Source organism: Phragmites australis, chromosome 7 (assembly GCF_958298935.1).
Source record: "Phragmites australis chromosome 7, lpPhrAust1.1, whole genome shotgun sequence".
In the NCBI taxonomy this organism is placed as follows: Eukaryota; Viridiplantae; Streptophyta; class Magnoliopsida; order Poales; family Poaceae; genus Phragmites; species Phragmites australis.
Window position 1 is genome coordinate 29,293,529 of NC_084927.1, and position 23,895 is coordinate 29,317,423.

The following is a 23,895-nucleotide window of genomic DNA, read 5'->3' on the forward strand; positions in this document are numbered from 1 at the left end:
AGACTCCGGACCCAGTGAACTTATGTCTAACTTCCCGGTGTCCGTGGGTGAGTGTGTCTCTCAACTTATTTATTTTAAAGGTTATCTTGAGCATTGAGACACTAAACAAGCAATCAAATGCAACCCTCTTAATAGAGCGGCTATCCTAGACTCAATTTCAAGGATAAAAAAATTTAAATCCTATTGAGTAGTCCTCATTGCTTCTTTTTTCTTTTTGAGGGGCGTCAACCGTCATAAGTCTTCTTAATTTAGACTAAGACATGTTCATGACTTAGATAAACATATTAGATCCTTAATCGTTTTGTCATCAATAAGCCAAAACCCACTTAGGGGGCCTAGATACACTTTCAGGGAGGCAGACGTAGTCGGGGTGTTCGAAGTCGATGAACCTGATCGGTTGCTGGCAATACACGCGCTTGGCAATGTTGCCATGGAGGAACACATTCTTTACATCTAGTTGATGTATATGCCAGTGTCTTGAAGCAATGAGAAGAAGCACCGTCCGAATGGTAGCTGATTTTACCATCGGCGAAAAGGTCTGGTCAAAATCAAGTCATGGACATTGTGTAAAGCCTTGAATGCCCCATCTTGCCTTGCGGCGCTCCAGTGATCCGTCCAAATGGATCTTGTTCTTGAAGATCTATTTTCCACTGATGACATGAGCACCATGTGGTAACAGAACAAGAGTCCAGGTACTGTTGGCATGAAGGGCATGAAACTCCTCCTGCATAGCATCTAGCCATGCCAGATCGTGCTGAGTGGCGTGCATGGACTAGAGCACGACCCTAATGGTGGTGACGTTCGTGTACCGTGGATTAGGAATGATAACGCTTGCCTTGCCAAGGGTAACCATGTGGTGTGTCGGAGCAGCTATAGGTGTGACCGAACCAAGTGGTGTCAAAGGCGACATACTCAATGGCGAGGTCGGAGCGCTGAGTGCGACTGGAGTTGGCGCGGACGAAGGCAGTGTTGAGCGCCAGGCATGGTGAGCACGACCAGAGCTGGTACTGACCGATGCGGTGTCGATGTCGAGGCGTCGACATGACCCTGGCATCATGGCACACCGGGGCTTGTGGTGCCGAAGATGCGTGTATGGTGATCGCAGCGGAACCTGGAATGGAGGTGGGGCAGTGTCATGTTGTAGCACCGACGATGTGTGTTCCTGCCAAAAAGGAAAGGTGTGTTCATCCAAGACGATGTGCCGTGAAGTTAGAACACGTCTTGTTATTAAATCAAGATTTCTGTAGAATTTAGTGTTCAGTGGGTATCCAATAAAGACACATGCGGTGGAGCGTGGAACTAATTTATGCGGTGCCGTAGTTGTCGTGTTAGGATAGCATAAGTAGCCAAAGACTCGGAGATGCTGATAGTCTGGTGGAGAGCCGAACATAAGCTGGTATGCCGTGAGGTTGTTGTGTTCGTGACATGGCCGTCGATTTAAGAGATAGGTGGACGTGGCGAGAGTATCGAGCCATACTTAAGGTGGGATAGAGGCATGTAACAACAACGCGCAGAATCCCTCATTGAGAGTTCACAAGATGCACTCAATGCGACCGTTTGCGGAGATGTGTATGGACAGGTGAGACACAACATGATCCCGTGAGATGAGAAAAAGAAGCATGTGGCGTTGTTGTTTAATTCCTTGTTGTTGTTGGTTTGGAACCAGAGAATGGGGCGTTGGAACTAGTTCTGAACAAAGTTGCAGAAAGAGATTAGAGTGTGGAGAACGACAGAACAATGGGAATGTCCAAGCATAGTGTGAGTAGTCATCGAGGATGACTAGATAGTACTGGAATCCTGAGTGATTAAGGATCGACAACGTCCACACAACACAGTGCAAAATATCAAATTGAAAAGGGGAAATATGATTTGATTAAGCAAAGGGAAGCCTGGCATACTTGCCAATGCGACATGCATGGCGAGAGTGCTTATTTGTTTGTGTACAAGAGTAATCAAAAGAACTTAAAATGCGAGATAAAGGGGCATACCTGGATGGCCGAGACGAGCATGCCATAGGTCGGCACTAACATCAGCATGAAGATTCTGTGTTGTCTCTGTTGATGGCACAATGCATATTGGGTAGAGGTCACTAGAGCTGTTACTGCGGAGCAGTACCATTCGGCTACGAAGATCCTTGATGGAAAAATCGAAGGGGCCAAACTCCACAATGACAAGATTATCTTTAGTGATAGGATGAACATAAATGAAGTTCTTAATGAGAGAAGGTCAAATTAAGATGTTGTGAAGATGTAAAGGAGAAGTAGAAGTAGGGAGGGAAAGATTGCCAGTAAATTCAACAGGCACAGAAGTGCCATTACCAACAATGATACGTGAAGAACCAGAATAAGGAGTGAAGGAGGAGGAGCTACCAAGAGGCGATGCCATGTGAGAAGAGGCACCGGTGTCGAGGTACCAGTCGCCGCCGCTGGAGTAGGGCGCATGAGTGCTCATGCCGTGAAGCGTTGAGAAGAGAGTCGGTGGCATTGTTGCAGGTGACACTGGAGTGTCGAGCCGGATGGCGCATAGGAAGCCATCATGACGTGGTGCCAGGCGCAAAGGCCGAGAACACCGACATCGAGCACCGGGGTTGGTGATTTAGGCATGGGCCATGCCTGGACGATACCAGTCCATGGGTTGATGCCAGGGACCCATGTCGTAGGTGGTGCAGATTGCGTCGATGGTGGACGGGGCACGTCGCCGATGTTGCCAAAGGAGCGATTATGCCCATCTTGATTCTTCTTCTTCTTACAAACGCCGCCCTGGTTCGGACGATTGCCACCAATAGCTGTGGATGAGGTTGGCGCTGTCTTGGAAGGAGTGGCAGGAGCAAGAAGGGCTGTTGATGCCTCCATCTTGGTCATGTGTGCCATCCAGTTCTCCTATTGGAGCATGTACAACTGGACTTGAAGGAAGGTCATGGGTGGTAATGACAGAGATGGCATGCTTGTAGTTGGTGTTGAGGCCATGCAGCGTGTTGATCACTAGCGCATGATCTGTCACCGACGAGCCGACGTCACGCAAGTTGTCGGCAAGATGCTTCAGCCAGCTGCAATACTAGGTGATGGACATGTCTCCTTGGAAGAGACTGTGAAATTCTTGCTAGGCGTACACGACGTGCTGCATTGTGTTGTCGAGGAAGAGGCTGGCGAGTGCCATCTAGGAGGCGTTGTTGTGTGGCTTGTTGATGATGTTCGTAATCTCTAGAGAGACGGAGGAGTATAACCACGAGACAATGCAATAATCTACCTATGTCTAGTCTGCGTTATCCAACTTCATGATCGTGTCGATGCTGCCATCGATGTGGTCAAGGATGCCAAAATTGCGAAAGGCGATGTCGACGAAGGTGCTCTAGGTAGAGTAGTTGGACTCTACGAGATCAAGTGTAATGGGTACTTGGGTACGTATGTTGATCAGTTGCATGAAGGCCACAATGACAACTATCGGAGCATTGGGCTTGGGAAGGAATGGATTGGAGAGGTTAACAGAGGCATCAGGGGAGGAAGAAGAAACTGGATGCCATTAGAGAATAGGAGCAAAGAAAGTATTAGGATCCTAAGGAATCTAATACCATGTAAGAGTTGAGATGCTACACGCTTGTTATTCACCATCTCAGGGATACTTATACAGGTGTACAACATCTCATCGTGTGCAACTGAAAGCCAGATGTGCAGCTAACGTGCAGCAAAAGCGGAGGAGAGTGGCGTAAGGCTAGGATTATGACTAACTGATAACTAACAGACTAACTAACTGATGCTGAAATAATCAACTATTTCTACATGAAGTGCCGCTCGATGCCCAATTTGCTAAGGCAGTAGTCACACGTTGCAATGGCTGATGCAAACAAGCCAAATAAGGGGTTTATCCGCCTTTCTCCTCCTTTTTCTTTTCTTCTTCTTCTTCTTCTTCTTCATCTTTTTCATCCTTGGGCAAAAATTGTTGGTATCTTAGAAAATTTTTCATCGGTTGCGGAGCAGTAGGAGGGCTAGAGCCCCCACCAGCCCCTGATCCGCCCCCTGCGTGGCTGCAATGTAAGGCTAACTCCAACGGAATCCCCAAATCTGCAAATTCCAGTGCTATAGTACTTTGCGGTCTACTGTAGCAGCAGCATTAATCTCCAACGGAGCCGGAATCAATAGCTACAGTGATACGGTGGCGGCAAATGAGTAGAGATGGGCGACTTTTTTACGAACGAAAGACTGGACCTGCAACACTGTACCGGCTGCCTCACCTGCGAGCCGATGGGCCAGCGCCGTCCCGAGCAGGACGCCTGTGAGGACGAGGTTGACGAGCCGCTCTGCGATGTCCTCCTCCTCCAGCGCGCTCCCGCAGCCTCGCCGCGGGCGCCCCGAGCCTTGGCCCCTGACGCTGCCCCCGCAACCGCAGGCACCGCCCGTCTCCTGGACCAAGCGCACTGGGTCTCAGTCCTGTGTCTCCGGCGAGTCCCTTCCCTTCCGCCTCGTGATGTCCTTCTCCGGGAAGCTACCTCGACCAGTCGCCCGCGCGGCTGGTGCTGGTACTGTCCCGCTGCAGCAACCGGTCGGACCGGTCCTCATTGTCCTAGTGCTGGTGAAGTCTAGCTCCGGAAAGCGGCTGGACAACTCGTTGTCCCAATCAACCTCGCCGACGGCCGCGGCCGCGGCCGCGGTGGCGTCGGTACTGTGCTCTCGAACTCCGGCAAGCGGATGGACCAGGTGGGGCGAAAAAATATATATGAGAAAAGATAGGATAAATTTATAGAGTATCTATTAGAGATGATTAAAAAAAAATAATGCTGTAATAATAATAGTGGATACTATAATAATATTATAAAATATAAAATTTTAAAGTAACTGTTGGAGTTGGTTTAAACAAGAGCCTGTTACACTTCATTCGAATCTGTCTCGGCACGAGAACTGAATCTGTCCTCGTTGTCAGCTGTAACAATTTGCAAATGTAGTCGATGCAACAACCTACTACTAACTCGTATCGCGCATTTAGAAAGCGTCCAAACAGACACCAGAGTCCAGACAAGCTGATCCATAAGCCTGGTCCACGCGCCGCGTAACCTGCTCGTCCACCAGAGCCTGTCTCCCTCGTTCCCCATCGCCACGACGCCCGCGGCCGAGCCCGAGAGGACAGCGTGGGAAGTCGTGGAGAACAACACCCAGCAGCCGTGCTCCCGCAGCCTTCCTTCCCCCTTCCCGGGCCCCCACGGCCCCGTTGCCCGCCCCGGCCGCCTCCTCCTCCACCTCATCTCCGCTGTGAATTTTTTCCGGCTCGCACCGAATATTCAGGTGCCCAACCGCGGTTAAAACTTAAAACCCACCCGCCGCACCATATTATCCGTTCTCGTTAGACCCGTAAGATATTTTGGAATCCTGGCTGTGCACGAGACGATTTCCGTGCGGTAACCGATATTCCGATACCAGCAGCGAAGTCAAATCCGCGCATAAAATTTTATGGGCGGATCACCCGCTGCCGCCCAGGACGCGAGCGACGACTCCCGGGTGGTGGTGGTTGAGGCGGGATCCCCCGTCGAGTCCGCCTCCGATCCCGCCCCTCCTCCGCCGCCTCCCCCTGCTGCAGCATCACCGGCGGCGGAGGACAAGCCGGAGTTGTCGGCGGCGGCTCCGGCCGAGGCGGCGCCGGTGGAGCCTAAGCAGGAGGCGACGGCTCCGGCTGAAGCGGCGCCGGTGGACGCTAAGCAGGCGGCGGCGGTAGCAGCAGCAGCAAGGGTGCAGGCCATGGCGGTCACCGTGGCGCGGGACGTTGAGACGGGCATGGACGCGAGCACCAGCGACCGGGGTGGCGGCGGCGCCGGGGAGAAGCCATCCTGGTTCACACCTAAGAGGTAACCCGCAGCAGAGCGCGATTGAGCAGCACCGTCGCAGCTGTGGTAGGTTTGACCTGTTTTGGTTGCATGGGGCTTGCGGAGCTCTGGGTTTGTGTTGATCTCCATTGGGGGCTGGAGCGATTGGTTGCTTGGCTTGAAGAATTTGGGTTCTCCCGAGCTCAGATTAAGGTTCGAATCGTGTTTGAACTTTGATCTTCTGGCGATGTTCAAGTTGAGGTGGGGTATGAGCGGGCCAGCGGATGTAGCCATCCAGTAGTTCGATGGAGAAACAAATCATTAGGGATGTGTGTAACGATGTTTCATTAGTTTGCTCGAAATTTGCTTGTTACTCCGGTTGTTCCATTCGTGACTTGTAGTTTTCGAATTTCTATGTTTCTTCTCGTTTGCTTGCCTTTGTGGTTTGGGTCTGCGTTTTTAATTCGGTGTTGGCTTGATGCACATTGTTTTATTAGGCAACAGCTGGCAACCTTTTCCCGTGAGATAGGTCGAATTATTTTACTGTGCATTCAAATTGGAAGGGACCTGGAGTTAGGTTTGATCATCTGTAGCTTTTAGTGTCTGTATTCTTCTGGGGTATGGCGTGCTTTGGATCTCATTGTTGGCGAGATGGAACCTGGAGAGTTGGTCATTTGGTTGTCCTTCTGTCGTATGAGGTTCTGCTGCATTGGTTGCAGTTGTTCTTATTAGTACGTCACGTACTCACGTGCTCAGTGTGCCACTGAATTTTACTCAAGCTTTAGCTTTCATGCCTCTTTTATCTGATTTTAGTGGGGAAGTTCACATGATTTATTGCCAAAATTTAGTAGAGAGATGGCGATTCACATGTTTTATTGCCAAAATTTTGAGCTATTGTCTATTATATTTTCTTGAGTTCAAAATTGTTCTTTACGCAGATTGCATTATCATACATATCCGGGCATGTATGTATGTCCAATTATGTTTTTGCATTGTAACTGAGGAGTATATCTATGCATTCCTGCTCGAGTCAATTATTATTTTTACATGTGCAGATTGCTTGTCATGTTCTGCATCATAAACATGCTAAATTATGTTGATCGAGGAACAATAGCAAGTAATGGTGTCAATGGTAGCCGCAAAACTTGTTCTGGTGGCACATGCACCTCAGGCTCTGGAATTCAGTAAGTTTCATGAGAAAGCTTTCTATATGTTTTAAAAACATAATGTACTCAGTGCATTCTTGGCTATCTATCTCATAAAATGGGAGCCTGGACCTCAACGAAATGTGCAATTTCTTTTGCTGATTAGACCCCCTTCTCTATTTTTAAAAAGTTACTATAAGTCACCACTTATCTACCATATTTAGTAGTGATATGCTGGTCATACACATATATAATATATTATCTTTCTATTTACTCCTTATCCACTTACCGAGCCTGACCACAGGGGGGACTTCAATCTTAATAATTTTGAAGATGGTGTGTTGTCCTCAGCATTTATGGTTGGATTGTTGGTGGCTTCACCAATATTTGCATCCCTGGCTAAAATGTTAGTTCTCTGCTTGTTCTTCTATTTAATATGTTGTAATATTCCGGAATATTGTGGCTGAATCTGGTTTGTAGCTTTGGCAGCATTACACACACGTGTGCTCACTCATAGTAACTTAAAGTAATCTACAGTCATTAAGAGCCTGTTTGGATCTCATAGCATTCTCAAACTACAGTTTTTGAAAACCACAGTTTCACAAAGTGTGAAATACCAGTCTGCTAAAACCACAGTTTTTTTTACATTATTGATAAAAGCACAACGTGTTTGGTTGTTGCAGTATTCAGTGCAATGTTTTTCCATTTAGAAATCATATATGTGCTAACTAGCCTCTATAATATAATAAAACCGGATACATGCATACATTTTTATCGTAGTTAGCTTTTATATGCAACACTACATATAAGATTGCAATACATAGAAGCCTTAAGTACTTCCGTATAGACGATTAAATGATGTATTTTTTTGCTACATTCTTTATTTATTTAGTAGAGGCATGCAGTTGATTGAATGCTTTTTCTAGACAAAGTCTGTACTCTTGATAGCTGTAATTAAGAAAGTCAAGCGCGTCAGGTACATAGCTAGTGTGCGGAGACAATTTTGGAAAAAAGAGAGGGTGTGAATAGATGTTTTAAAACTCCAAAAAGAACATGGTACTTAGAAAACTATGGTTTATAAAACTGTTCTCTTTGTGGCATCTAAACACCTCAAAGTTGTCAATGGTATTTTCGGGAAACCATGATATCATCTCAAAACTCCACAAATACTTAGCATCCAAACAGGTCCTAAAATTCCAAATCTTATTAACTCGCTCAATACAATTTTTTTGTTTGTTCATTTATATATTTTTTCTCCGTGATTTCTTTATTTTTGTTTGGTATTTCCTTCATAGAATTCAGATTTGAAGTTATGACGTATTTTAATGATGATGGATCATTGTAGTATCTGCCTCTAATTTGAAGAGAGTATTTGTGGTGACTGTTTTCAATGGTTCACTTGGTAGCATAAAACTTCATGATTACAGTTTACTTGACATGCAACCAGTATGCATGTAGCTATATACTGTAATGTGCATGTATAATTGCATATACATGTAGGAATCTTGTCCCTGTCTATTTTTCTTATTCATCAAATCAAATGGACAACAAAAATTAGTGGTTTGGTATGTTCTGATTACCAATTCCAATATTCTATATAGTCATTGATGAAGAAAAAAGCACGACCAGGAAAATAAATGCTCTATACTGTACTCCCTCCAATCACAAATACTTACATTTTGGACAAGATCCGGTCAAGCTTTTCAAACTTTGACTATCAATAACTTCTAAATACTTGGTTTGGAAACATGTAAATCATATGTGTAGATTTGGCTCGAAAAATACTTTAATAACTCATAAATTTATTGTATTTTATAAATATATTATAGTAGAAAACAGTGGCCAAAGGTACACATTGGAGACTGTGTCGTGTCCAAAATGTCAAGTATTTTTGGCCGGAGGAACTATTATTCTACTTCATAATATCGTTACCTTTGCTTTAGAGGCTTCGTTAGTAAGTTCTCTAAAGTAACAATATGATACCGGATAAAAAAAACTACCGGATAAAAAAAACTCGACCCAAGGGGACAGACATCCCAAAGGTATTGCATTAAGGTCGAGAAAAGGCCCCGAAAGCCGGCTACAACCCGCACGCTATCGCTGAGCGATTACGCCACGACCACGGGGAACACACATCGAGGGGCCTTTTTTTGCAAGAACCAGGGAACGCTGGTTGGTAGCCTCACACCTAGAGGTCTTACCACCGTCCTATTCTCACGCCCTCTATGATACCGGATGATGAATTGTAATTAGCAACGAATGCTAGAGTATGGTCCATACTGTGAAAAAGCAAGCGCGTTGCTTGATATAGTTCAATTCCATGTTGTATACTTTGTTTAATAGAATCATTATTACTAAGAAGATCCTTCAAATACGCACTACAGATTAACGAATGACATGTATGATTTTTTTAATGGTGTGATGGAGGAGAATGCTGCTGTAACTGTAACTCATGTTTCAACACACCCCTTTTAGAGGGCTATTTCCTTTTTGTCATCTGACCAATTGTTTCCCTTCCTTGCAGACACAATCCTTTCAGGCTTATTGGTGTCGGATTGTTAGTATGGACTATCGCAACAGCTGGTTGTGGGTGTTCATTTGATTTCTGGTCAATTACTATATGCCGCATGTAAGTGCTTTTTCATTGCAACTGCCTTTTGATGTTTCAAGTCTCTGTTAAAAGAGGTTCAATGTCAATATTCTAATCATATGGTCATTTATCCAAAATGTTGTTACTTAGGTTAGTTGGTGTTGGTGAAGCTTCATTTATAAGCCTCGCAGCTCCATTCATTGATGACAATGCACCGGCAGCTCAGGTTCTATGACTCTTCTACTGGCTTTAAGATTGCTTTACTGTGATGCCCGTCCAAAATTAATAGTGGCCCATGTGTGTAGTAGTGGTGGGTTTAGTCCCACGTCGGAAAATAGTAGACTAGTAGCACATGCATGGGGGTTCAAACATGGTAATTCTGGGCTAGCCCTTTTGGATGAAACAAGGACAAAAGCCCAAGAGAGCTGATATGTGTGCATAGGCCTGCCCCAAGTTGGGATTGGGCCATAACATATATAGATCGGTGGGGCATGATTTATGCTGTAAATTGTTTTTAACGGTGCTGTTGTTTATAATTCCTCATGTCTTTTGTCAGGCAACAACTTACCCTGCTACTTATTATGTTACCAGAAAACAGCATGGCTTGCTATGTTCTACATGTGTATACCAACTGGGATAGCATTAGGCTATGTTTACGGTGGGCTGGTAAGTCTTATCATAAACTCCTTTTTTCTTCCTTTTTAGTTTTGATTTCAGTTACAATTTGGGTAATGTGCATTTTCAGATTCATATATATATTTTCGGTTAAAATAACACATTTATATAGAGCATCTGACATCTCTAAAACTTAACCTCCCCACAATGTACCTCTCAGATGGAAATTTCTTTTCCTTGCTAATGCTTCTTTATTTATGGCAGTGTAAATGGAAATTGATTAATGAGGTGAAACTGAATCTCCACCGTGGAGTAATTTTTGGAGTCAACATGATACAATCTATCATCTTGTGTATATGATTAAAAGAATGGAACTCCTTCATTATTGAGTTTATTTTCAGTAAAACTGTCCTTTCAATTTGAATGAACATGCTAAAAAAATTGTCTGTAAACTGATGTCCTATGGAGAAGCTAAGCTGAAATGCAAGTGAAATATCTGACAGATCATCTGCACAATGCTGAAATTATAAGAAAAACAATTAGTAACCGGACAATCAGCTATTCATTTAACAGATACTTTTGTGAGAAATTATGATCATTTGATTATCTTTCGAATCTTCTCTTTGTTCAAGATTATGTTACTTGTCATCAGGTTGGAAATAATCTGCACTGGCGTGCTGCTTTCTGGGGAGAGTCAATTTTGATGGTTCCTTTTGTTATTCTAGGCTTTGTAATAAAGCCACTAGAGCTCAAAGGTATGACTTTCTTTCCTGTATGGTTCTTGTTACCTGAGTAAACAACACCACTACTTATATGAAATTACAGTGATTTGGTATTTGACATTCTGTTATGCCTTATTTTCTTCTTTTTTTGTGTGCTTTTTGGGGTGGGGATTCTGTTTAACAGGATTTGCTCAGACCACAAGAAAAGAGTATGGCCCGATGCTTAATCTTGAGGTTCAAGATGAGACAAGTATGTGCGTTTTATCAATTTTTATTTATGGACGCATCCTTTTTTCCTGTTCAATTAGTTTGGTAGAAGGAAAAACTTTTGTTTCCATAGACTGCTTCTCTACTTTTCTCCCCCATATGTATATATATACATGCTTATATATATAGGCACACCTACGTATATATCTCTATATATACGTATGTATATATATGTGTGTATATGTATATGTATGCATATGCATATGTATATACTACATATGTCAAGGAATAAGGATTTTCCGGTCGTTGGCTGATTCGACGAGATTGGATTGGCTAGCACGTTAAATAATATTTAACGCGTTAAATAGTGTGCTAAACATATAGAACTATTATTTAACTATTAGCATGCTAAATAAGCTATTTAGCATGCTGGCCACCAAACCAAGAAAACCCACATCCGCAATTTTTTATGGACAACACGGTTTGTATGGTCACGAGAAGTTTTTATGGTTACGGTTATCGGTTTTTTTATGATTGCTGGCCAGCCCAACCCCGTCAAATCAGCCCAGCGTCGAATAATATTCAACGCGATGCGCGTTAAATAGCGTGGCCCGTACATATATACGTATGTATGTACTGTTAGGAATATAAAAGCCTTTACGTGTTAGGATACATATTCATAGTAGAGTCCTTTTCTGTTACACATTCATGTATTATATATATATTGCCCCCATGGGGCTATTATTCAATACATGTATGTATGTATACACATACATATATTTTGCAAACAACAATTTGACTTATGGAGCTAATTTTTTGATGAGTTGAACTAGCTTGACAATTCATAAGCATCTCAAACAATTTCATAAAAAAAGGATTAAAGTTGATGCTGACTTATTTTGACTTCCCTTGTATTTGAAATTCAAAATGGTAACTAAGTATTTTAGGGAAGAAATAGCCATTAAGTTATAATTATGCTTCCTTAATGACCTCTTCAATATGAATAGAGCTTGTTTGCTCAGGCTTAGTTTTATTGACATGTTTAAATGCAGCAATGTTCATGCTAAATGAAGCTGCCTCCTCCTGGCTTATGGCTTCTGTGGCTTTTGCAGAAGCTCAAGCACAGCTCATCTATTTATTTCCTTCTGTTCCAGATAATAATGGGATAAAGCATGTTATGCCTGGTGGAACTGAGGACCTTGCAAAAAAGCTTCCACAGAAGTTTTCCTTGTAAGCACCTCTTTGCAGAAATCTTATTTTCCTATACATGTTAAATTACCGTCTTGTTTTTATACATATTGGCTTTATACAATGTATTTCAATATTTTATATGATGATGTATCTCTGTTGTTCATGTTGGTAAAACTACATGTTTTAGCTACTTAATGTGAGTACCGACTTGCTGGGTTACTGATGTTGCTAATATATACGCTTACTGGCTTTGTTTTGGACATTATAATGATCTAAGGCTCATTACACATTTCCCATTTTAATCATGCAGCTCCAGTTTTGGCAAGAGAGTGATGACTGAAATTGGTCACTTCGGCAAAGATATGAAAGAACTGCTACAAGAGAAGGTCTATGTCATCAATGTCTTAGGTTAGATCTCCTCTCATCTGTTCCACAGTTTCTGAGCCCCTGATATGTGTATTGAGTTATTCTTTGTTTTATGCCCTTCAGTGGTTTTTTAATATAAACTGTGTTTTTCTGAATTCATTTTAAATCTTGCACAATGCCCTGAACTTAACCCTTTTGCTACTTAACTCGAAATTCAAATTCTATTGTAGCGGATTACTTCAATCCGGAACATTGGACAAATAGGTTGCCGATGTACAGAATATAGTTAAAAGTATGATATAATTTTGTCTTGCTCTTCAGTTAAACTCAATCAGTGTAATCCACTGTTTAATTAGGTTCAGGATATTATATGTTACTTTGAATCCGTAGGGTAAACATGCCTCTTGTTTTAGTCACATCCTGAGCAAAGAGCTGCAGTTTGCTGCCCAAAATTATTGTAATCTGCACTATCTGGCATCCATTTTTGCTACATAAGTATCTTGCAAGATGCATTCAATTGCATGGATTCCTCTGGTGCCTGCCTGAATCTTGTTTAAGAGCAAATAACCTAGCTGGCAACTGTATTTTGAGAAAGTGTCTGTGTTAAATCATTCCAAGCAAATCAAGGAAAGGATGGAATGATTGTGGAACCTTCATATATAAAAAATTTAGAGCGACAAGGTTCTAAGGGGTTTTTTGTTTTGGGATGGGATCTAAAATAGTTCTTTTGCAAAACACACTGAAGTTGTACCTTATCATTTTCTTTCTATCTGGTTTTGAATTCACTTTCCTTATGCTATTTCAGGCTACATCTCCTACAACTTTGTCATTGGTGCTTATTCCTACTGGGGCCCAAAGGCAGGCCAAGACATCTACAATATGGTAAAAGTCCTTACAATCTTTTACTCACACGCGGCAGTATGTCTTACCATATAGTACGTCTATTTAACATTGGATTTCTGTTTCGTTATCATTATCCCATAGATGTGTGACCATTGTTTTTCTGTCTTTTCTTATCTTTAAAAATCTATTCTTTTTGCCATCTGGATGAACTGCAGTTTAAGCCCAGTGTAGCACTGACCTAGCACATTTCCTGTTCACTGGGTAACCTTTCTTATTGAATTTTCCCATGTCAGGCAAGCGCGGATCTAATGTTTGGGGGAATAACTATAGTGTGTGGAATCTTTGGAACTCTAGCAGGAGGTTTCATCCTTGACAAGATAGACTCTACAATATCTAATGCTTTCAAGGTAAGAAACAAATTTACATAGTAATATGTTCATTTAATTGTCTGTATTTTGACATTGTATGTTGCAAAACAACCAGCCTTTGACCTTTGTCCAGTCAAAAGATAAGTTTGTTAAATATCTCAACTGAATTATCTGTGTTTTCATTGTTTCCTTACAAAGTGTTCAGCGAGCTCAAATATTTTGCATGCCCTTAGTTTATGCTTTGATGTTGCTTCTTCATTAGTTGGTTAGACGACTGACCTCAGATGTCTGTCTTTTTTTTGTTTGCTTATGACATGTAATAATCAGTTCATGTACTTTACCATTCAGTCATTCACTTATGGTAACTTCTTTTGCTTGCTGTTTTTTTCCTAGCACCATGATTATAGTACCATTAAGTATGCAGGGCCAGTTTCATGTTTCCAAACCAGGCAGAAGTATATTTAACATAGGTGCATTAGTATCTACTGACTACTAAGCAGCATATGTGAGTCATTAGTTTGGGGTTGTAGAGTTTAATAAAAAGTTGTTTCATGTACTGCTTTCTACCATCACAAGCCATGTTATGTTTACTTCCATGGATTCATGAGACCTTTTGTGCAGCTTCTTTCTGGCGCAACATTTCTAGGGGCGATATTCTGTTTTGGCGCATTTTGTTTCAAGAGCCTTTATGGATTCATACCCTTCTTTTCAGTTGGGGAACTTTTGGTTTTTGCAACTCAGGTAATTTCTTTGTTTTGTTCAAGATTTTCATACTTCTTTAAGTCCTAGATCTTATTACCTGTATTACAATAGTAATTGCTGCATGGGTACTAGATGCATCAAAAACAGCTTTACCATGCAAACTTGCTTTTACCTTAATGTGCTTTTCATGCTAATAAGCAATTAATCATTTCAGTATATTTAAACGCACGCATGCACCTAATTAACTTCTCCATATGCTTAATTCTTTTGATTTGCAGGCACCAGTAAATTTTGTATGCCTTCATTGTGTGAAGCCAAGTTTGCGGCCATTATCAATGGCCATGTCCACTGTTTCAATCCATATATTTGGTGACGTGCCTTCTTCACCTCTTGTTGGACTTCTTCAGGTACTTTTTCTTTGTGGATTGTTATTGTTCACGCTGTAGTCGAGTCAAAACAACCTGTCTGAGCAACTTGCCATTTTTCTTCTGGTGACTAAGAATAAATTCTTTTTTTTAATATGAGATTGGCCCTTGTAGTACAAATGTTTTGTTGTATTAGATTCAACATGAAATATATTGATTCGGATCTCAGTGCTTCTAAGTTCCGTGGCCTCACCAGGATACATTATGAAACTTGCATGTAGGTTTTCAGCATATGTTTTTGCTGTTTGAATTTGTGTTCTGAAAGATACTTTTGAACTTTGATGTAGGACAAAATCAATAACTGGAGGGTGACGGCTCTTACATTGACTTCTATCCTATTCATTGCAGCTGTATTTTGGTTTGTTGGTAAGTTCTCTTAGTATAATAGAATATAGTATCACAAAGTCTAGGTTCTTTGTTTGGTTTTCACATGCTGATGAAAAGCCTATACGAAGCATTCCACTGTAGGAGCAATGTGATGCTTTAACCACTTAGCATCAATCCACACCCAAAAATGTAATTGCATGCTTACATTTTACTAATTTCCAGGAATCAAATAAAATTTGCCACCTCAAATGAGTGCCTTAAGCACTTTTAGTTGCCCCTTTCTGTAGCAAATATTTTTAGCCTTTTTTTATCATCAATAGACAACTTTACAGCCCCAGCAGACGACCCCCTCAGTTTAACACCCAGTTATCCGCAGTTCCGCGGTACTCAGTGGTATACTATTGTCTGGATTTGTATTTTGTAAAAGTTCAACTGAATTTGAGATGATCATCTCTTTGCAGGCATATTTGTCCATAGTGTTGATCGTTTCAACGAACAGAGCGAGCATGGTCTTCCTGATGCCGATAGATCAAATCTCAGGCCACTGCTTGATGAAAACGATGAGACACGGGCATCCGAATGATCAGTAAAAGTTTCGAGTGCGATTTTTTTTTTCTTGGAGGATAATCTTAGCCAGATTATTTCCCTTGTGCCAGCATGTGAAATGTAAATTTACATATAGAAGGTACGTTGCTTTGCAATATTTTTTTTTATTTTTGTGTACAGACTACAGAAACAGGCAAGAGAATGCCAGAATTTCTTTTACTAGTTTAAAACATTTCACATGCGAAGCAAAGTTTGAAGTGTTCTTTCCATTTTCTGTAGATATTAGTTTGAAGACTAAATTTGACGTTGGCCTCTTTAGTACAGCTTATTGCTAGTTCCTACTTCTTAGAAGCTATAAGCTGAAACAAATGTACTAGTTTATTACTGGTTTTTGAAAAGTTAAAAGAACTGGTTTATGATGAAATGAATTAAAAGCTGATGAGTATAACTTTTCTAAAAGATTGGTGTGCTGAGAATTTGAAAATTTTCTTGTAAAAACTAATAGCTTTTGCTATAAGTTATAAGCAGTTTTTTTTAAAAAAACGTTTTTTAATAAAAGTTTATAAGTTTTAGCTATGCTAAACCTACAGTTGGGATATTTCTGCCTTGCAAGTCACGCTTCCTCTGCTCCGGTAAGTCGCATAATGGATCTTGTCCGACATAGTAACAGATTGGTTTATTTCTCTCTCTAAAAAAGAGAGAATATATTAGTTTATGTAAAAAAAGAAGATGTAAAATTAATTGATGCATAGCAAATCACTCGACACCACGCCATGGTCCCAATCATTTCCGTACAGATATGGATCTGCAACCACTTTCTTTCCTAAGTCGCATAATGGATCTTGTCCGACATAGTAACAGATTGGTTTATTTCTCTCTCTAGAAAAGAGAGAATATATTAGTTTATGTAAAAAAAGATGTAAAATTAGTTGACGCATAGCAAATCACTCGACACCAAGCAATCATTTCCGTCCAGCTAGTACATTTGGTAGGTCACCGGAATAAAAACCCGGCGTCAATTCCTGACTAGAATGGCGTATGCCCCACAAACGCAAGAGCGCGACGAACGCAGAACGCCAGAACCACACCAGGTGGTCCAGGCTGGGCTCAACTGCGACATGTTGCATCAGGCTAGGCGAGCCGTCAATCCTCCCGATGATCCAGCTGCGCGCTCCCGGCTCCACACACAGCTACAGCTGCGTAGTGTGTGCATGCCTACGCCTACCACTGCCACTCTGCAACAAGTTCTGATTCAAACCCAGTAGGGGCTGCCTCTTCTTGGATGATCGCCGGCAGTATCTCGGCCGTTTGCTGCACGCGTATCCTGACCTTTTTTGTTTGAAAATGACCGGTGACACAATGCCTTCGTTCTGTGTATCAGTTTGGCTTTCTGGGTGAAAATAACCTCTGTCCAGCGTCGTTGCCATCTGCAAGCATCGATGCAAAATCTTGTTCTAGATTTCTCTGCATATGGTATGGGCCAAATAATAATAGTAATATACCTAATGACATATTGACATAGTTGATGACACGTTTGCACCATGAAATGATGAACTTGTACGCGAACGCTGCTAGCCTTGCGGCCTTTGCCAATTCTGGAAGGCCTGCGGGCTGGGTAGGGGTAGAATCGGCTCGTATACCGATGGATATAATTTATTTTATATTCTATTTGGATATAGTCGAATAATTATTTCTTCATCTTATATCATATCCTATATATTTTTTTAAAAATCAGAGTAAATAGTGCCATAAACTTTTAGTTAGTAAAATAGATATAATTTTTTCACATTATTTGTACCTCGCATAACACATTGGATAATACAGGATGTAATCAAAGTGGGTATAGAGAAAATGATCGTCGATATATAAAAATAAAAATATTTAATATTATCAATCTACAAATATATGATAATCTATCTATACATCATATTTTTAAATGAAAACATATTAAGTTTTCTTATAACCTATAACATTCGTATATTTCGAACGGATATCAGTCATCATATATCATATCTTATTTTTAATCTATAAACAAACATGAATAATATTAAATAATATCGGACATAAATACTAATCATTCTATATTTATTTCACAAACTTTAGAATAAATAGATGAACAGAAAATATACCTCCCGTTTTCACGTAGCCGGAGCCCGGAGGTAACAGCAGAGTGAGAGCCACCAGTGGAACCAGCGTCCCATGTGCCCTGCCCCCTCTGCGCACAGTGCACAGTGCTGCACTGCTGCTACGGGACTGCATGCCTGCCCCTGCTTGCCCCTTTGCAGACTCTAGTCTAGAGAGAAACGCTAACGTTTCAGGCACCTGCATCTACTGACTTCTCAATCAATAATTGCATAAAAGAACCCCTGACAGGCTGAAACATCTAAGAAAAATTCAGATCCAGCGTATATGCTGATAGTTATGTTACAATATCAACATTTTTTTAGAAGATGGATGCCACCTCCCATTTTCCATGAAGTTTACTAAATCTACATGAAGTTTATGAATATTTCAGATTGTTCTGGTTTTTGAAGTTTTTTTTGTCACTAGTGTTCAGGAAACATGAAGATATAACGCATACTCTATTTCAGTAAGCTCAACTGCTCATCCAAACATCTATCGCTGCACTCTCCAAACATGGGTAAATACCAATTATATATTACAAAGAGTAAGTTTCACACACCTATAACTATTTATATCAAAATATCGTAAAACTATAACTTTTGAGTCATATTTCATAAAACTGCAATTATTTGTATCGTGAGTAACACTTTTTACTTCGGGTTCACTGTCAACCACACAAGCTGAAAATATTGTAGTTTTGCGAAAATATGTGGCTAACAGGTGGGCCCGAAGCGAAAAATTGTAGTTTTTCGTTACTCAGGATACAAATAGTTATAGTTTTATGAAATGTGGCTCAAAAATTATAATTTTATGATACTTTAATATAAATAATTGTAGATTTGTGAAATTTTCTCAATTACAAATGATACACCCACAAAGCATATTAGCAGCAAAACACAAGTACATAAAAAAAATTCACGTAAAAACCCAAAATTATAATTTTATAATACTTTAATATAAATAATTGTAGATTTGTGAAATTTTCTCAATTACAAATGATACACCCACAAAGCATATTAGCAGCAAAACACAAGTACATAAAAAAAATTCGCGTAAAAACCCAAACCGCTTTATAAATGGTTCCCCGCCGGGGCCAAGACGCCACACGGCCCTATCCCTATCCGGCTATCCCCATCACCTCCTCCCCACAGCCCTGCCCACCAACACCTCGTACGACGAAAGCCATGGCCTCTCGCGACGCCGCCACCTTCCAAGTCAACCGCCCCATGCCCGCGCCAACGCCAGCACCAGCGCCGATGTCGCTCACGGCCGCAGCGCGCGCCGACGCCGTGTCGCCCGCGCCGAAAAAGTCGAGCTCGGGGACGCAGCAGGGCGGCAAGGACCGGCACAGCAAGGTGAACGGTCGCGGGCGGCGCGTGCGCATGCCGATCGTGTGCGCGGCGCGCGTGTTCCAGCTCACCCGCGAGCTGGGGCTCAAGTCCGACGGCCAGACCATCGAGTGGCTGCTCCGCCAGGCCGAGCCCTCCATCCTCGCGGCCACCGGCTCCGGCACCACCCCCGCCGTCTTCTCCTGCTCCTCCGCCCCGTCCACCTCCACCGCCGCCCACTCCCTCCTCGGCAAGCGCCCGCGCGAGGACGTCCACGAGGCGCAGCCGCCGTTCTGGGCGGCCCTGCAGGCGCGGCCCGTGGCGTGGGGCCTCTCGCCGACGCAGGAGGCGCAGGCGTACGCGTCGGTGGCTCAGGGACACCACCTCAACCTGTTCTCCGGCGCCACGTGGCTGGCAGAGGAGGAGTCCCGGTGACTGCCGCAGCATTGCTACGTAATTGCATGCGTTGGCGCTCGTGGCATGCCGTGCTTTATCGAACCCTTTCCTGCATCTTCGGGTGCATTGCGTGTGTTTTCTTGTGATTTGCGGAGTGAGAAGAAGAAGAAGAGCTGAAGAATCAAGAACGCGATCGTATCAGGTAGCGATTGTAGATAGGATTCGTCAGGTTTGTGCTTGTTAGCCTCTACGTCGTTGTCGCAGCGTGTACCGTGGTTCCGTGATGTGATTAGTGATAGAGCATGCCAAGCTGTCAACTGATCTAAATTCGAACACAATGCTTGTTATTCCTGTATGATTTGCTCGCTGTGGAAAACGTCGACAAATTAAGGTCTCATTCTTCGCTGTGGATTGATTGGGAAGCTATACGTTTGTTTCTCTTGATGCCGAGATCATGCATGGCTTGTGAGATTGGCTTCTCCTGCAACTGTCAAACAATGATGATACACCACCACATTATTCACAATGACATGGCAGCTTACACCTTTCCTGCAAAACCAATGATACCGTCGAGGCATCATTTCCTTTCAGTCTGTTTAGTCGTAACCAGGGAACACCGGAACAGGATAGCCCATGCTATTCCCTTTTCTCTCTATAAGGAGTACGTGAATTGCTTTGCTCCTGCACTGTGGCAAAAGCTGCGGCTCCTGCTCTGCTTTGCTCTGCTACGGCCTCTGCACTTTGCCTGTGAAAGGTTCAGGCTGTTTCTCGGGACATGATTCGTGTCAAGCTGTAGGCCATTTGCTCAGTAAAAGGTACGCAACGTTGCGACTTGCGACCATGCTCACAGGCTTTTTCGCATAGTATCAACGGTTCACTTTCTACTATTAATTCTCAGACAGATTTCTTCAACTGTTGGTAGCAGTGCCGCCACTGCTATTGCAGATTGCCAGATTACACGTAATGGCGCCATTTTTTCGGCGACTGAAGGGACATGCAGATGCTCGCGCTCGGTCCCTCAAGGTTCGAGGACATGAATGAATGGCCATTCTGAGGGAGAGGCAAGCCGCTGCTGGCACGGCCCATCTGGTAGTCGGTTGGTGGCGGCCAGCTAGCTATCTACATGCTCTGGCCTACGGATATTCGAATGGCTGTTGGTGCTGGTCCTACACGACATGTCAGTAATGCGTACCGGGAGGGGTCCCGTTGGGTTTGAGGTGAAATGGTCTGGGAGCCTCGGTTGGGTTTGCTTCAGTATACCATGCTGTTTGCTCCAGTAGTGTCGACCTAGGGTGAAAATCAATTTGTCAGAGACATAATAGGGTCCTTAGAGTGCAAATATTTACATGCGGGGATAGCTCAGTTGGGAGAGCGTCAGACTGAAGATCTGAAGGTCGCGTGTTCGATCCACGCTCACCGCAATTTAAGCTCTTGCTCTCATTTTTTACCATCCTCTGTATATGCATTATATTAATCTAAAACGACAGTCGACAGTATCTGTTCTACCAGAAGCTACAGACATTTCCACATGCACTGGGTGACTAGGAACGGGTGATTGGCTGCAGTTCTTTGTGCACCGTTGCTTTCCTGTGGGTAGCTCCATTCAGATTGCTTCCATCAGGACCTACGGTGTGCTGCGGCCTGCAGGACTGCATCGCAAATTCCGGAGGAAGTTTTACTTGTGTGTCCATTAACAATCATGTGCTCGCATTTGCATAACTTCTACTAGTCTTCATGCTTCCCATGAGAATTTGTGTTCTTGGGGAGTGGGTACCAATTGCAGCCTTTGTTGTTTGGCAAGGTTGCTGCTAGTCTTTCAGAGTGCAGCCTTTGTTGATACTTGGTAGAGAAACCAATAGCTGGTCCGAGTAAAAATTTCCTGCATTTGTAAAAGTTATCGACGCGCCTACTCTTGACCCTGTTGAACCGTCTAGCACTCTAGCTGGCTAGCTGCCACTATGCTTTGCTTTTATTCAGTGATGATAGTAGTAGCTTTGATAAGGTAAAAGCAACACTGAAAAATTTGAGAAACTAAATTGTTGGAGCTATACCTGGGTCCACCTGTTTTGTTATGCATCATGCGCGCACGATTCACAGTTTGTAAACTACAGTATGTTTCAACAGACCAGACGCCTTGGAAAATTGCAATTTGCTAGTTAGTATAGGCACCACACCTTTGAACTAGTCTCTGCTCCAGATCTAGAAAGTACCGGCAGGGCCGGCCGCTCGTTGTCAACCACGCAAGGCCCGAGCCACGGCCGACCTGCCCCGGTAGCCATTTCGACGGCCTGGTACATGGATGTGCGCACGGGGCAAAGGTTATGGCACCCCCACACAGCCCCTCAACAAGCTTTCCACTCACATGACGAGATCCATTCCCCGAATGGTGCACCTCATCTCCCGATGTGAAAGGCTTCTCCACGCACATCCACGCTACGGCCTCCCACGCTTTTCGGCCGGTGTCTCCACCAATCAGTAGTTGTTGTCACCCTTCTTTACCCGACGAGGATCCCCTGACGTCGTGCGCCGTCACTGACGCTTGACCGTGACTTCGACGTCAGGGGATCCGGATCCTTCTCAATCTCTCAAATCCGCTATGTAGGTGCCTGGAACTAGGTTTGCGAAATCCAACAAGAAGGTGAGCTTCTTCAGTCCCGTTTCCTTGACCTTGACACGGTGCAAAGAAGAGGCAACCGATCTCGTGTCCCCCGGAAGATTCGGGATGGACTTTGGTCGGGAGGACGTTATTGGTGGCGTCGATCGAGAAGTAACAAGCATTTGACAGCCTCGCAGCACCGACGCTCAGTTGCTCCTTCACGACGTCGATCTACGTCGTCCAGTAATCTATCCAAAGAGCTGTTCTTGCAGAAGACAAGGGGCAAGTGCTTCATCTACTTAGGGAGGGACCATTGGGCAAGATCCTGGAGAGACCCCCCCCCCCCATGCTTCACTTGTTGCCGTAGTGGCCACAAAGCTACCAATTGCTGCTGCCGAAGAGCTCCGTCCGTAACCTCTGCTTCATCTGCAGTACATCCACACCATTGCCTACGCCTGGAGTCTACTTCCTTGACCCGACAACGACCCCTTGATGGCTCTTCTTCGGCTGAAGTGGAGCCCCCTTCACATCTGACTGCAAATGCGGTGGTGCCATCTCCCACACCACCCAGGCGGGTCATGGCGAACCTTGGCGCTTTGGAGACCCATCCCATGGAGGAGTTCAGGACGATCCCCGCCTCACGCAATCTGGAAGATATCTCAAGGCATGGGAAGGTTGCTCCATGGTGGTTTGGCTTGGCGTGGCGGGACCAACCATTTCGTCGGACGTCATTGTGTCTGCCTTTTGTCGCGAATTTAGGCTCTGTCACGGTGACATCACAGTGCGCCGACACTTCTCAGAGGACTTCCTTGTCAGGTTCGAGCACCACTCCATGTGGAAGTGAGTGGTCGATAAGTTTCACGGCATGTCAACCTACAGCTTCCTCCACAACAAGCTTAAAGTCTGCACCATCCCCTGGAGTTGCTTGCGCCATGTGTTCAGTGCATCACTCCACTTTCGTCTCCGTCTCTGCCTCGAGGGATTGCCAGTGCACGCTTGGTCTATAGAGGTGGTTGACAAGTAATTGGCTCCCACTGTTCGCTGCAGATCATTGAGCGTTGCTCTAAGCTGCGTGAGGACACAAGAACTTTCAACCTTTGGGCCTCCAACCCAAGTGCCATCTCCAAGGTGGTGTGGGTAACAGTGGGGACCGTTTAAATAATATTATAGTTAATCACCAAGTTGATCATTTACATAATCATGACTTCAATGATTAACCAGAATATCATCCCGGTAGTCCCGGCATGAGTTTTGTGTCCAAGATCAGAACACATATCTTTCCAACATAAACAATCATAACCAAACTTAATAAAGAGCAAGTAATTGAATCATATTACAAGTTCTTAACCATCTACGTGTTTAACAATTTACAACAAAAGGGATCTAGGAGGATACTAAAACTGATAAACTCCTAGCCAAAAGAGAAACTACGCAGCGAAAATAAAAGCCAAAGACAACAAAATATGGGTGAAGTCATATACCCCTAGGCCTCACTCCAAATTCACAACCACGCTTGATGGGCATCTGCCTAGGGTCGACTAGAGTTAGAAGAGGACCTATCTCATGCCCCTATGGGCCACGCTCCGGCGGCCATGGCTGCTCACTTTAGGCGAGAC

General features: G+C 43.5%; 2 protein-coding genes and 1 non-coding gene across 4 annotated transcripts; all 3 read left to right on the top strand.

Moving 5' to 3' along the window:
• Positions 1 to 5,178: 5,178 nt before the first annotated feature.
• On the top strand, positions 5,179 to 16,085 carry LOC133924616 (probable sphingolipid transporter spinster homolog 2). 2 transcript variants are annotated; one of them, XM_062370234.1, is made up of 16 exons: positions 5,179 to 5,830; positions 6,844 to 6,972; positions 7,238 to 7,339; positions 9,458 to 9,562; positions 9,674 to 9,749; positions 10,115 to 10,189; positions 10,791 to 10,893; positions 11,045 to 11,110; positions 12,222 to 12,297; positions 12,569 to 12,666; positions 13,430 to 13,506; positions 13,761 to 13,874; positions 14,457 to 14,576; positions 14,816 to 14,944; positions 15,250 to 15,328; positions 15,751 to 16,085. In XM_062370234.1, the coding sequence occupies exons 1-16, from the start codon at positions 5,439 to 5,441 to the stop codon at positions 15,870 to 15,872; spliced, it is 1,863 nt and encodes a 620-aa protein (XP_062226218.1). In that variant the 5' UTR covers positions 5,179 to 5,438; the 3' UTR covers positions 15,873 to 16,085. The 2 variants fall into 2 exon arrangements, with proteins under 2 accessions (XP_062226218.1, XP_062226219.1); XM_062370235.1 differs by lacking the exon at positions 5,179 to 5,830 and adding an exon at positions 5,851 to 6,001.
• Positions 16,086 to 18,963: 2,878 nt separating this feature from the next.
• Positions 18,964 to 20,038, top strand: LOC133923581 (transcription factor PCF1-like). Its single transcript, XM_062368860.1, has one exon. It carries the CDS (start codon positions 19,036 to 19,038, stop codon positions 19,720 to 19,722), a length of 687 nt encoding a protein of 228 aa, XP_062224844.1. The 5' UTR covers positions 18,964 to 19,035; the 3' UTR covers positions 19,723 to 20,038.
• A 993-nt stretch (positions 20,039 to 21,031) lies between these two features.
• Positions 21,032 to 21,104, top strand: TRNAF-GAA (transfer RNA phenylalanine (anticodon GAA)). Its single transcript has one exon. It is a non-coding gene; the product is annotated as a tRNA-Phe (tRNA).
• Positions 21,105 to 23,895: the final 2,791 nt, after the last annotated feature.

Bases quoted from the DNA above. Each gene is read 5' to 3' on its own strand.
- LOC133924616 (XM_062370234.1), top strand. From the start codon at position 5,439: ATGGGCGGATCACCCGCTGCCGCCCAGGACGCGAGCGACGACTCCCGG. The intron at 13,507-13,760 runs GTAAAAGTCCTT...TTCCCATGTCAG, and splicing joins GCCAAGACATCTACAATATG to GCAAGCGCGGATCTAATGTT. The intron at 14,945-15,249 runs GTACTTTTTCTT...ACTTTGATGTAG, and splicing joins CTCTTGTTGGACTTCTTCAG to GACAAAATCAATAACTGGAG.
- LOC133923581 (XM_062368860.1), top strand. From the start codon at position 19,036: ATGGTTCCCCGCCGGGGCCAAGACGCCACACGGCCCTATCCCTATCCG.